The sequence below is a fragment of the Benincasa hispida genome, chromosome 3 (genome assembly GCF_009727055.1).
Source record: "Benincasa hispida cultivar B227 chromosome 3, ASM972705v1, whole genome shotgun sequence".
Lineage (NCBI taxonomy): Eukaryota > Viridiplantae > Streptophyta > Magnoliopsida > Cucurbitales > Cucurbitaceae > Benincasa > Benincasa hispida.
The window spans coordinates 37,156,313-37,170,963 of NC_052351.1; the positions used below are offsets into that span (position 1 = coordinate 37,156,313).

The following is a 14,651-nucleotide window of genomic DNA, read 5'->3' on the forward strand; positions in this document are numbered from 1 at the left end:
GCCTTCCGTGCCTTCCAGGTTTCAACTTTTAGAAGGATAAGAGTAACAAGTAATTTTGAAACATTGGTAAAGTTTGGGTTTTCATTTCCCTTTTTTTTTTTTTGGGTAGTTTTGTTATTACAACGAGCTCAAGCAACCACAATTTTGGCGAATGCGTAAGATGAGTTAGTTAACATGGAAGTTGACTCGTGAGATGCAAAGAAAAGTTAAGGCTGAAGTCTTTCCTCATACCTGAAAAAGGATATTTCATTAGTACAAAAACCGATCCTTTCAAAAAGAGCATAAACATAAAGACCAATATTTAGGTTTCACAAAATTTCACGAGTCTTTAAGCGTCTTTCATCTGTTTGAAAAAAAATCACAAAATTTCTATAAGAATTTCCCAAATAACCAGTACAACTACCTTCTTTCTATTGATTGCTCTAATAGCTTGGTATTATTTTCAAACTCCTAGACCCATTGCTGTGTATCTACACCAATGAACAATCTCCTATTGCACAAAATGGGGAGTAAAACGAGGACAGATGAAAGATGCATCTCAAATCACCACTATCATCATGCTGACTGTTTATTATTTGAGAGAACACGTGTTTTCTAGAGCTTTACAGAGTTCTCTGCCTATTTTTGAATCCCCTGACCATCGAAGAAGAAAATCCAGATGCAAGGGCAAGAGACAGATACTCAAACCATTCACTTCTTCAGCCATCAATCCTTTGAAGACTCAATAGACACATGTAGAACTAAACCGATATATCCATCCATCTCTTTGTACAACCAACAATTCAATACACACCAAGGATAGAAATGCTTGCCAGAAAGCTGAAGGACAGGTTTAAAACATCAGTTAAATCCCATAAACCCGTTCAAAAGTTTCAGAATTGTAGGGTTGACAGACACATTCAATTGCATGTATCAGTTTTCTACGCGGCCCCACCGCATTTGCACCCATATCTTTCAGCTTTTTCATGGTTAGATTTACCAGGTGAAACTTATTGATACTTTTTCTCTGGAAAATGCCCACAAATTGGTTCAGTCCCAGTGACTCCAACCACCTGCTTAAACCACCAGCTTTTTGCAGCTTCCTCTCCAGATTAAGTGCCCTGAGTCTTTGATTTAACAATGTGCCTCCTGTGAGAAAGCCACCAGGGTAATGTAACTGTCTAGGTTGCTGCTGCTTCATAGATTTTGTGCTGTTCAATAATCCTAAAACCTTACAAGGCCTTGAATCACAAGCTTCATCTGGATTTAGGGGTGTGATAGCTTGCTTCGATGACTCTTTCGTTGTCAAATTACAATGAGCACCAGCAGATTTTGAACTTTGTTGATTAACAGTTTTAGAAGATGATGGCAGCACGGTAGCGGGCGATTCAAGACATGTCTCTGCAAGAGCTTCTGTTTGGCAATTAGATACTTTTTGGGTAATTGGTTGCAGCTGCCTTTGTTCTTCATTGGGAGTTGAGGATTTTGTTACTATTGAAATAGGAGGCACTAGGATTGTGACTTTCTGCTTCTTTACCACCACCCAACTATCATCTTCATGCATATCCAAATCAATAACAGAGTTTGAAGAGCCAGAAAGATGATTAGGATTATTCTGTCCTTGCTTTGTTTTCACCATCACATTTAACCTGATTGATTTATACAATAAGCAACTGAAGTTGTTGATCCAAAGTAATGGTATAACTATGCAGAAAACATAGTTGAGTATCTATCGCGTGGAGCTATTTCTCATATCATCTACGCACAATATTGTCCTGCAATAAGCAAAAATGAAAAATTCGCATCAATAGACAAACAAGATATAGTTCAGTTCCAGATGAGGGCATCAAGAAGAAAATTCCCATTAAAAAGTTAAGGCCAACATCCAAATCCCATATGCTGAAAAGTTTAACCTTCCACAATGTTGGCTCAAGTAAAACCATAACTACTCATTATATATATACAAGCATAACTAAACTCAAACACATCCAGTACGAACAACTAGATGGATGAAAGTTCATCTCTATCTGGTCTCATTACAAACAAAACAATTGATTTTGTTTTGATTTAGATGTGAAATCATTGTCCCATAAAAAACATAATCCATTTGGGATCCCCCAGTTCCTCACCCCTTCAGCATCCCAACTATAATTTTGTATGTTTCTTCCACTCATAGTGTTCTCTTTACAACTTTGGCAATCCCCCAGAACTTCAAAGATTCTATCTCGTTAATGAGTGGATATCTTCAAGCTCACACAAAATTGAGAACTCACAAGCTAATTTGCAGTTTCTCGCCAACAATAACCTTTACACTTAGCAAATACAGTATACAGAACTGCTCCTAAGTGTTTCATGAGGTAATATCAAACTCCATATACATATACAGCGATAGCGTTTACCTAAAAACTAATTTCTGTAGAGAAGATAACAATTGACAAACAAAAAGACGCAGTCTCTAATCACAGAAAAAGAAAATTGCCCGCGCATAACTAATTTTGGACCTGAAGATTCTAAAGGTTACTAAGTGACGATTGAACTTGTTCGAATGCTCAATTTAAGCTCGTAATCATAATTTTCAACTTCATTTCGACATCTCAGATTCAAACAATTGCTACAGAATCAGAAAATATAAGAACAATAGAGGAACCGTACCATCAATCGGATCTAATCAAGTGAAAGCGAAGATCTCCCTGTTGTCATATAGAAATCAAATCAAAATCGGATGGAAGGAGCAAGGAGCCGAAGATCATTCGATGTTAGAAAGAGAAGACTCCTGAATCTTCTACTCTCTATGTTCGTTCCCTGCTTCTCGATTTCTGTTAATTGTTGGACAAATTTCTTCCTTCGTTTTTTTTTTTTTTTTTTTCTAGAAAAATAATTTACGAATTTCGTGTAAATATATGAAGCGAAGTTTTTTATTTTTCGGAAAATTCAATATTTACGAAAACTTGACATATGTATCCAATTTTTACAAAGAACTTTCGGTTTCAACTTTCAATGGATTGAAATTTTCTTTTTCTTTTTTTCTTTTTTTTTTTTTAAAAAAACTATTTAATTTTTTCTTGGAGAAAACTTGAATACCACCCTTAATAAGTTAAGCTATTATTGCAATAGAACTACTATAATTGAAACCATTTTTTTTTTTAAAAAAAAGATAAAATTAGAAAACCAATTTTCTCTGCTTTAGTCGATTTTGGCATAAAGATTGCGTCAATATTCAATACTCCATCTTACATATTGTGAAAAAAAAAGTAAAAAGAAAGAGTCCAAACAAGATTAATTGAATGGTACTGTAGCCCATGTTTAGATTGAGCCTAAGGGCATGAGTAAGAGAGCGAGATTGACAAAAACTTGTACAAATTCAACGTAACATCCCCAATTCTAGTTAAATTTAATTTAATTTTCTTAAATTATTGGATTTCCGTATCTTTTAATTTTGAAATTTCTGACATCAAAATTTAGATAATTGAGTTATTTTGATTAGTTCTATTTTTATTTTGGAGAGGATTTGAATTTTAGGGTTTAAAATAGATCTTGTAATTTAATTTCAGTGATATTAATTAGAATTTGGAATTTTGAAGGATTTATTTTGAGAGATAATTGTAATTTAAAATTTGGAAGATTAATTTTAAGTTGGGTTTAGAAAGAGTTATGAAATATAAATAAGTATATATGTTTGAAATTTGAAATCCAAATAGATCTGGATATTAAGGAAAAGAAAAGGAATTTCTTTTTATATATTTGGGGTTTTGAAATTTAATAAGAAATAGGGAAAGTTGTATATTTATACATACACATATATATCGTATATTTATACATACATACATACATACATACATACATACATACATATATATATATATAAGTTATCTCTGTAAGCATGTAAAAAAAAAAGAAAGAGAAAAGAGAAGGATTCTTTTCTCTCCCTCGCTAGTGACCGTCCGCCATTGTCTCTCCCTCTTAGTCTCTCCCTCGCCGATGATCGCTTAGCTACACCAGACCCTGCCGTCTAATCGTTGTCAATCGTGCGCCATCAGTCTCTTTGCTCACCAGATTGTTGGATTTGGTAAGACCTCATTTCTTCAAGATTTGATGATTATCCCTTGAGATCTTGGTTAGTTTTGAAGGCCTATCAAGTTTTTGCATGGAATTGATGTTACCCATGATGTTTCAGATGTTAGATTGAAAGCTCAAGGTGTTTACGGTCACAGTCGAACAAGATTGAAGTGCTTTGGCATGTTCTTGGAGATTGAAGTTGAGATTTTGAGGCATTTCTAGCAGGCTATCAATTACTTTTAAGGGTGGTTTTGGCAAGACTTAGGTAAGTTATTTAGAGATCGTTGGTGTGAATTTTGTATGTTTTGGAATTGGCCCCAAAGGTTGAAATTGATGTTGTGTTTTGCATCAGGGACCTTGATCTAAGATTCCTAAGCCAAGAAGGAGATTATTTTGTCTGTTATTTGAGCTTAAGCTTTAAGGTAAGTGATACTATTACCGATGCCTTTGTATCAGGAGTTCTAATTTAGTTTTATCAAGTTATTTAATGGATTCTAGAAGCATGGGTTGGAATTTGTGATACTTTTTAGGTTGCATGAATGTTATGAGAAGCTTGAGCATGTTTGAATCTATATGATATGTCATGAATTGTGTTGTGGGTTTACTCATGAAATTTATGTACGTGATGTATGATTTGACCAACAGGGGAGATCTACCATCTTGCTTTGACACATGTTTTATTTCAAGGGACCGACGAGTCCAGTTTCATGTTTTGACGGTGCGCCATCAATCCTCTAGACATGCATGAACCGATAGGTTCACATTCATGTTTCTTTTTCCATGTTGGCCGCTAGACACGTGAGTTAAGGCGAGATAGGTTATCCCCTTAGTATACCATTCAGGAACTATTACAGTGTGCTTGACCCACTAGCCCAAGCATTCAATGCATGTGAATGCTTAGCCTGATCCCGGTAATTAGGTCACTTACTGAGTATTTTATACTCAATCATTATGTTTACATGTTTTTTAGATAAGGACAAGGATACTTAGGCGACTGACAAGAGAAATCCGTGACAGTGTCTAAGGGACTAGATAGACGCCTCCACATTTGAGTTCATATGTCTTTTTCATGTTTTATAGTTTCTTTCATGAACTTGATTTTGGACAAAAGTATAGGTGTTAGACATTTTCATTTTCAGTTAATTTTTCTTATTGTAAAATTTATGTTCTAGGGGAATAGAAAATTTTGTTTTAATTCTTTACTTATTAAAGCAATCTTTTCTGGTTTTAATTGCAAATATCTATGTATAAGTGCATGCATGCACGAGGTAATGACCCTATCAAGTGTTTTAGAAAGTCGGGTCGTTACATTTAATCCCATTTATGTTTGCATCTAATAAGTTCTTGAATTTGAAAAGAAAATTATAATAAACCATTGTACTTTCAATTTTGTATCTGTTAAGTGTTTAAAATTTCAAAATATAAAATAAGCCAATGAACATGAATAACATTTAATTTTACTTAATAGATCTAAAACTTTTTTTTTTTTTTTTTTGGAAAAATCTATAACATATTCTACCCTTTGTAAAATTAAATATATATAAAAAATTAAATTTTGCATCTAATAAGACATTAAGCATTCATCTAAGAAAATATAGCTCAATTGACTTCTGTATGTGCTAGTGACCACGAAATCAGTATTTCGGATCCCTCAATCCTTATCGTACTAAAAAAAGATACAAGTATTCAATTTTGTAGGATCGATATGAGAATCCTATAGAGGTGAATAGAGTTTATTTAAACAAATGAAACTTTTTCTTAGTATAGGCCTAATTGAGCAAATTAATACACTTTTAGCTAATAAGTAATTTAAAGAATAATTTCATAGAAATAAATTCAACCCAAAGTAATCAAGAAATTAAAACTAAAACTTTAAAGTATCCTACTTAATTTTAATTATAAGATCAATGTAAATTATATGAAAATTTAATAATTACCAATCAAAATAAACCAACATGAGAAATTAATTTAACGAATAAAAAATTATAATTAATTTCATAACAAAATTAATTGCAAAAATAAATTAGAAGATAGATGGAGAAATTGACATCGTAATCTTATGGTGGTTCGTATAGAGATGTATGTGCAATAATCCATTACAAAAAGATACAAGGTTATTTTATATAACTTAAACATGTATGTGATTGTCTTACATGTGGATCATGTTTAAGCCTAAATGGTTTATAGTATATGGATAAGATTGGGTGCCTTATCCTAGTGACACTACGGATACGACTCATTTTATAATTGTTGCAATAGTTGTAAAGTATTACAAACGATTTGATCCTATTCGTTCAAGTAGAGATAAGCGAGTGGAGGTATCCTATACAAAGAGTTTGTATAAAATCAAACCGCGAAATTATTAATCTCTCCTTATAACATCGTTGATTGAAGAGATTAACATTTCATAGGATGACCATAGGTGACTTAACGTTAATCCTAAGTGAGTTATGAACTCCTGACTATGAGAGTAGTCCTTTGATCTATATGGGTGACAGTGGCCAGATTCGCCAACTCAATAAGCCAACCATTTTAGGGATTAGTCCGGATAGAGGGTTGGAAACATAGCTACACAAGATGAAATTCATTCCTTCTCGTCTTTAGAGCAAGTAGATGAATTCTCCCTTAAGTGTTAACTCCGAGTCTTGAACAATGGGGCCCTCCCTCTTACTAGCCCAAGAGATTTTTGTTTATGGTAGGACCATAAATTGATTTTTCATTAGAGAATCAATGAGATTTAAGGATTATATATAATTATAGGGGTAAAACAGTAATTTGACCCACTATAATTACAAGCGATTTGTGTGAAGAAAATCAGACATGAGGATTTCCATGAGCAGCGGAAGGATCGTTCCAAATTCCATTCGAAATTGAACATAATCAATTACAGTACACAAATAGAAACTAATCATGCAACAACTAGAAATTAAAGCATGCTAACAAGATAATCAAGGGATAGATTATACATACCTTTGAAGACTCATTCTTCAAACTCCCTCGATCACAAATGCTCGAACATTCTCCTAGACAGGAATGCACGAATGCTCGAACACAATGACTGCAACACAGCATGATCGACAACGAACATGAACCCAACAATCACAATGAACATGAACTAAACGAACGGCCTCCAAAACCTCGATATAAATCAAGTTGAGTGAGAACACCACCACAATGATTACCTTGGTATTCTCGGTGTGAGAATCCAGGAGTTGTAGGCATTGTATGGACTTGGTTAGAGGAAGAGACTGGAGGAACAACAATAATGTAGACGATTGAGCAAGTGGGAGATGACAGAGTCTATCCTATAGACAATGTGCTCAATCATGTAGAAGAAGGCAACCTATCATATAGACAATGGCATGCGATCGTTTAGCTACGATCAGCTGAGTGAACTATCGTATAGTGACACTTCACAATCGTTTAGTCTCTCTATGAGCTATCGCTTAGTGAAACAATTTCACTTGATAACCTTGTCGTGAGTTTCTTTCTAAAAGTAGCAACCCTTCAAAATTAGGAAAACATTTTTTCTTTTATCTCACGGTTACCATAAAATCACCAATAACCTCTCACTCAATTGGTTATTAGAGAAAAAGAGATAATTATCAAATAATTAATATTATTATAAATATATATGATAACCAATTTCCCATATTATATTTATAACCTAAAGTTTTAATATTTCATCTCATGAAACATATAAATCATAGTTTCTTTTCTATTTTATGGTACTTAATATAAATCATATTTACATTAATCCTCCACTTGATGTATCTCATACATCACACCGATTATATCATATATAATCGAATTTTCTCTTGTCAATTTGAACATTTCAAACTAACACCAAGAACTGATTCTCAATTTGAATCCATTGAGCTACCAATGGGACCATATGGACCTGTAGCTTAAAGCTCAACGGTATGTGAATAACTGACTAAACTCTTTAGTCACGGAATCCACCATCCGTTAACTGTCAGACACTCCACTAAAGACCGAAAACTACACTCTCCTTACTATAAATATAGTTTGTGTCCATATTAACCAATCAACAATGCGATAACATTCATAGATCGCTCGTAAATACAGCTAGGCCAATTTAGCATTATGCCCCTGTTATTACATCTAGCTTCTTAAGTACCAATGATCCCTTAATGAACATAAATCATAGTCCTACTATGACTGAGTCATCTTTTCCAAAGAGAGGTTGTGGCCACTATGTTCAAGACTCGGAATCAGCCCTTAAGGGAGCAATCTATCTACTTACCAGAGAATCCTCTTCTTTCTTTTGCTTCTAACGCAGAAAAGATCTACTGGTTACTCTATTGGTTTTGATCTTCTAGTAATCTCTCTCACAAAACACAAAAAAATTCCTCTCCTCTCCCACCCCCAAAAATCAATAGAGAAGCCCACAACTCTCTCTGTAATTCTTACCCCTAAGGAGAATACATGAGATTCATTTGGGGTGTGTCCACGTTGAGGTTTGTTTTTGAACGAAGTGTTTGTAACCGGAAGGAGGAGGTTTTTGAGGATTCGATTCTTCAAGGGTAAGTGTGACTAACCCTCATTTCCTTCACCGTTTATTTATAAAGCATGTTGTGAAATCTCTGTGATATGCATAATTTAGTTTATTGTATTTTAATTTTTTGTGAAATTGAAATTGGGACACGATCCACACTTCCGCATCAAACCTCACAATTCTTAAGAACTTTTCTTTAATAATCATATTATGTATGGTTTTCTTGAATTTTTTTTTATCTTATTTCTTCCTTTACTGCGGTCATGACCTCGACCTCGACTATGATCACGATTAATGAAATCTACAACATTCACTTTAGGGAATGTTGTTACTCTAATTAGCTGAGATTCATGATTTTTTTTTTTTCAATCAATAACTTGTCATTTCATTCAACCATAAGAAGATATGAGATGAGTTCATAATACTTTTTCTCTTGATTTTGCTACTTCAGGAACATATTAAAAAAATGTCTTCTTTAATATATTTGCATAAGTAATTTTCTCTCTGCATAATTACATTTCGTGCTAAGTTTAAATAATGCGGAGTTGTAATCACTTACTGATCTGAAATCTTGGAGTCTCAAATGCATCCATTTATAACAAACTTTTGGAAGAATACTTGTTTTTCGATGATCATATCTTTATGGCATCCAGGTGTATTTCAGTATAAAACACTCATGATAAATAATTATTACCTAAAATCAAATGCTACAAATTCTAATTTTGTAGACTTTGTCATGGTAATACTATCACAATATATCGTATTTATATTTGAAATTTATTATATGAAAAATAATAGTTAATTTATTAACTATAATAAAGAGGGGAAAACCAACATGCCTTTAAAACCTATCTTTGGTGGGGGAAATGATAGGAGCTCGTGCTGATAATATGTTATAACATCGAGGAGTGATAACTGGTAGAAATACAAGGTATGACTGCTCAAATTAGTAAAACAATGGGAGAAAGCGATGGTAAAATAAGCGATATTATGTTTGAAAGCGCCAAACTAAAAGGAATTGCGATCGTGAATGCTCATCGCATAAAAGCAGTTAATTTGCCTATTCTGTGCAGGTACAATACGATGGCATATATGAAATTGCGATCCAAGAGCACAATGCGATAGCGCACTTAAATTTGCGATCATGAGAAATTTCTCAAAAGCGATCGCATAAAGACCTCACATAAAGGCAACAACATAATAAATCCTGATGGTACGTAAAACTGATAACAATCAATTTCAAAATTCAGTTGACAGCCGTTAAAAACCTTACTGTTGCAAGTACATTGAACTTTCAGTGACTTTCAGACAGTGCAATAGAGTAGGAAAATTAATGCTACCCATCTTTGCAATCATTAGTAAGAAGAGCTGCTTCGCCTTGAAATCTATAAATACCCAATGATTCGAGAGAGACAAAAGAGATGGAGAGAGAGCAAAGAGATGAGGCGAAGCCGACAGAAATCACTTTCCGGAAAGATCGAGAGACTGTCAGAAAACAATACAAAGGAGAGAAGTCCAACCCTTGCGAGAGAGGATTCTGCAAATCAGAACAAAGTTGAAGTGATAAAGAGCAGTGTAAAAAGGCCACGGAAAGCAAGACATTGCTTACCTGGCTTGTTATTTCTCAATCCATTTGTTGTTTTATACTCAACACTTTATTTGCAAAAATGGAAACTTCATTTCAATTTATGTTCTGTATCTCCACACCATGCATGAGTAACTAAATTTGTGAATGGGTTGAGAAGTATTTAACTAGCATGACTTAAGCTATGCATTTTATGCGATCATCTTGTCTTATATATGCGTCATTCATCATTTGGAAGTACTTGAGAAAGTAGTCTAAAGATAGAATCTAGGCTTGAGAGGGTTAGATTAGATCGCATAAGCAAGAGTAGAGACTTAGAAATAAGTTCTATCTTCTGCTTTCCATACACATCCCATGCATCCTAGAAATAGGAAAATGTGGCATTATGCATTGAGAAATGTAGTACTAATATTTGTGTATAGCATGATCGCATGACTTGTACACAAGCTTGAGAAATGTTAGCTAAATCTCTTCTCAACCCCTTCATCGCATACTTGTTATAACACTATGCTTTCATCACTCTGCGTTCAATTCCATCGCATAGGAAAGTCTAAACTAAAACACCATCTACTTCTTTATCACCACCACAATAGAATCAAAGAGTCCATCGCATATCTGTTTAGTAGTCCCTGTGTTCGACCCTGGACTTTTCAGGAACTTAAGAAGGCTTATACTTGGGCTTTGTTAGGAAAACTTGTATGATCAATGCATCCACACATCATCGCATAAGTTTTTGGCGCCGTTGCCGGGATTATGGTATAGATTACGCTAACATCAAACCTTTTTTATCTTTACAGCTTTCGACCTTTGTTGCATTGCCATTCCATCTGTAGAGGAAAAAGCAAGCGTCGCATGAGCAAAGGACATGCTTCTGAGCTCAGACCCAGAGATCGAAAGAACCTTTCGCAAAAGATAGAAAAACAGATGTAAACGACAAGGAAAAGTTCACAGAATGGTCAAACAACCTGAAGAACGAGTAGCAAATGAAAACAACATAATGGAAAATCCTATCCTAATGGCAAATGATTGCAATAGACCCATCCGGGACTATGCGTCACCAAACTTGTATGATTTCTCCCCAAGAATCATGAGACTAGCATTGAATGGATCAAGGTTCGAGATGAAGCAGTAATGTTACAGATGATACAAACAGCAGGACAGTTCGGAGGACGGAGTAGTGAAGATCTGCATGCCCATCTACGAAGCTTCATTGAAATTTGTAACACTTTTGTGTTCCCTAATATTTCCCCAGAAGAGGTTCGACTCACGTTATTTCCGTTTTCACTATGCGATAAAGCAAGAAAATGGGCTTACTCTCTTGAACCAAAAGAGATAACTTCATGGGAGCAAAATGTGGAGAAGTTTATGAAGAAGTATTTTCCTCCCACAGAGAATGCCAGAAGGAGGAAATTGATCACCAATTTTGAACAAGAAGAAGATGAATCGCTTAGTGACGCATGGGCGAGATTCAAGAGACTAGTACGCGACTGCCCACACAATGGATTGCCGGATTGCCTCCAAATGAAGATTTTCTATCATGGACTTAATTCTGCATCGCAGACAGCTGCCAATGCGGCAACAATAGGAGGTCTGTTGGACAAAACATATGATGAGGCAAAGAACATTCTTCATCCCATCTCGAAAAACCACGAAGATTGGCAAGAAAGCGATCAAAGAACAAAACCCAGAGAAGGTAATGCAAGTAATGGTGCCATCGCATCATTGAAAAATCAGATGAATGCGATGAAAAATTTGTTGTAAGACATTCTAATAAACAATTAAGGAACTCGAAGTGGGCAAGTCAATGCGATAAAACAAACAAGCACCAGTTGTGTTACATGTGAAGAATCACATTCTGTTGAGGAGTGTTCACAAAATCCTCAATCAATATACTTTGTCAAAAACAATCCTTTTTCAAACACTTACAACCAGGGGTAGCGAAATCACCCTAATTTTTCTTGGAAAAACAACCAACAACAAGGCAGTCAGCCTATGGCTCAGAGAGAGGGACCACCAAGATTTTTCCAAAGAACTAACGAACAACAACAACAGCAAGCTAGCAGCTCTCAAACACCACCATCATCATCCCTGGAAAACTTGTTAAAGAAATACATCGAAAAGAATGAAACAGTCTTTCAAAACCAAGCTACATCCATCCACAATTTGGAAATTTAAATGGGACAAATTGTGGGAGAGCTAAAGAACCTGTCTCTTATACACATCTAGATGTGTATAAGAGACAGATCTAATGGACAACAGCAAGCTAGCAATGCTCAAACACCACCATCATCATCCCTGGAAAACTTGTTAAAGAAATACATCGAAAAGAATGAAACAGTCTTTCAAAACCAAGCTACATCCATCCACAATTTGGAAATTCAAATAGGACAAATTGTGGGAGAGCTAAAAAATAGACCCCAAGGGACATTGCTCAGCTCAACTGAGCTTCCACGCAATCCAGGGAGTACAGGGAAAGAACATTACCCTCATCACCCTAAGAAGTGGAAAGGCAACGGTAGAAGTCAGGAAGGAGCCTAGCGAGACCGATTCAAAAGAGCAACCTGTGGTTGATTCAAAGAAACCGTTGTCGCAAACTGAGTCAAAGGAGTCCGAGACTATGGAACCTGAAGATGCGATCACCTCTAAGCCTTCAGACCATGGAACAGTGAAAGTACAGCTACCTCTATTTCCTCAAAGACTGAAAAAGAAACAAAATGATGAAGGTCAATATTATCGCTTCCTGGAAATATTAAAACAACTACACATCAATATTCCATTTATAGAAGCGATAGAGCAGATGTCGGTGTATGCCAAGTTTTTGAAGGACATTGTTTTGAAGAAGAGAAGCATGGGAAAATTCGCCACGGTAGCATTAACACAAGAATCAAATACTATAATCCCACCAAAGATGCGCGACCCAGGCAGTTTCACAATACCCTACTCAATAGGAGGCATCTATATTGGTCAAGCATTATGCGATCTTGGGGCAAGCATAAACTTAATGCCCCTTTCAGTCTTCAAACAATTGAATGTAGGACAACTAACACCCACAATGGTGACTCTTCAACTTACAGATAGGTCCCTAGTACACTCTGAAGGAAAATCAAAGGATGTCTTGGTAACAATAGACAAATTCATTCTACCTGCAGACTTCATTATCCTAGATTATGAGGCGGATAAAGATGTTCCAATCATATTGGGATGACCATTCTTGTCTACTGGTCCTGCTCAAATAGATGTGCACAAGAGAGAAATCACAATGAGCATCGATGGAAAGAAGCTCAGTTTAATATTATCAAGGCAATGAAGTTCCCAAAAGAGGAAGGCTTATCAGATTTTGACGATGAACACACTTGCGTTGAAAATTGGGAGTCCGAGGAAGAAAATAAAGAAAGAGAGGATACAACGCATCTTTAGAAACCTGCCATGCAATAACAGAGACAATGAATAATGAAGAAATGTTGAATTTGGATGAAAAAAGAAAAGCATAGAAGCCCCCCCTAGAGCAACCACCTACACTTGAACTAACAACTCTACCAACCCACTTGAAGTACGTTTTCCTTGGCCAGAATGAAACCTTACCAGTCATCATATCCTCTGTGTTACCTGAAGAAAAAAAAACTACGCTGCTCAGTATTCTAAAGAAATATATTAGAGCAATCGGATGGACGCTCGCAGACATCAGAGGTATTAGCCCGACATATTGCATGCATCGAATTTGGCTTGAAGAAAACCAGAAAGGCTCGATAGAACATCAATGCAGACTAGACCCTACGATGAAAGAGGTTATTAAAAAAGAAATCATCAAATGGTTAGATGTAGGCATTATATACCCTATCGCAGATAGCACGTGGGTTTGCCCCGTGCAATGTATTCTCAAGAAGGGTGGGATGAGAGTAGTCCCTAACACAAACAACGAGTTGATCCCCATGAGGACTGTCACAGGTTGGCGGATCTGTATGGACTACAAGAAACTCAACGCGGCGACAAAGAAAGATCATTTCACCTTACCTTTCATTGATCAAATGCTCGACCAACTAGTAGGGAATGACTATTTCTGTTTCCTTGATGGGTACGCAGGCTATAACCAAATTATGATCGCACCAGAGGATCAAGAAAAGACCACGTTCACATGTCCATATGGAACGTTCGCCTTTCGTCGCATGCCTTTTGGACTATGCAATGCACCCAGTACGTTTCAGAGGTGTATGATGACAATCTTTTCCGAGTACCTTGAAGACTCAGTTGAAATCTTTATGGATGATTTCTCAGTCTATGGGCAAACATATGAAATCTGTCTGCAAGACTTGGAGAGAATACTGAAAAGATGTGAAGAGACTAATCTGGTACTGAATTGGGAAAAGTGCCATTTCATGGTTAAAGAAGGAATTGTGCTTGGGTACAAGGTTTCAAATAATAGGCTAGAGGTGGATAAAGCAAAAATTGAAGCTATAGAAAAACTTCAACCACCCGCAAATGTGAAAGCTTTGAGGAGTTTCTTAGAACATGCGA

The 14,651-nt window shown here is 35.7% G+C and overlaps 1 protein-coding gene and 1 non-coding gene across 2 annotated transcripts; both read right to left on the reverse strand.

Moving 5' to 3' along the window:
• Positions 1-268: 268 nt before the first annotated feature.
• Positions 269-2,911, reverse strand: LOC120072539. The gene is made up of 2 exons (XM_039024927.1): positions 2,632-2,911; positions 269-1,754 (listed from the first exon to the last, which is right to left on the reverse strand). The coding sequence occupies exon 2, from the start codon at positions 1,616-1,618 to the stop codon at positions 845-847; it is 774 nt and encodes a 257-aa protein (XP_038880855.1). The 5' UTR covers positions 1,619-1,754; positions 2,632-2,911; the 3' UTR covers positions 269-844.
• Positions 2,912-11,537: 8,626 nt separating this feature from the next.
• LOC120074791 lies at positions 11,538-11,644 on the reverse strand. Its single transcript, XR_005481073.1, has one exon. It is a non-coding gene; the product is annotated as a small nucleolar RNA R71 (small nucleolar RNA).
• Between the last annotated feature and the right edge of the window lie 3,007 nt (positions 11,645-14,651).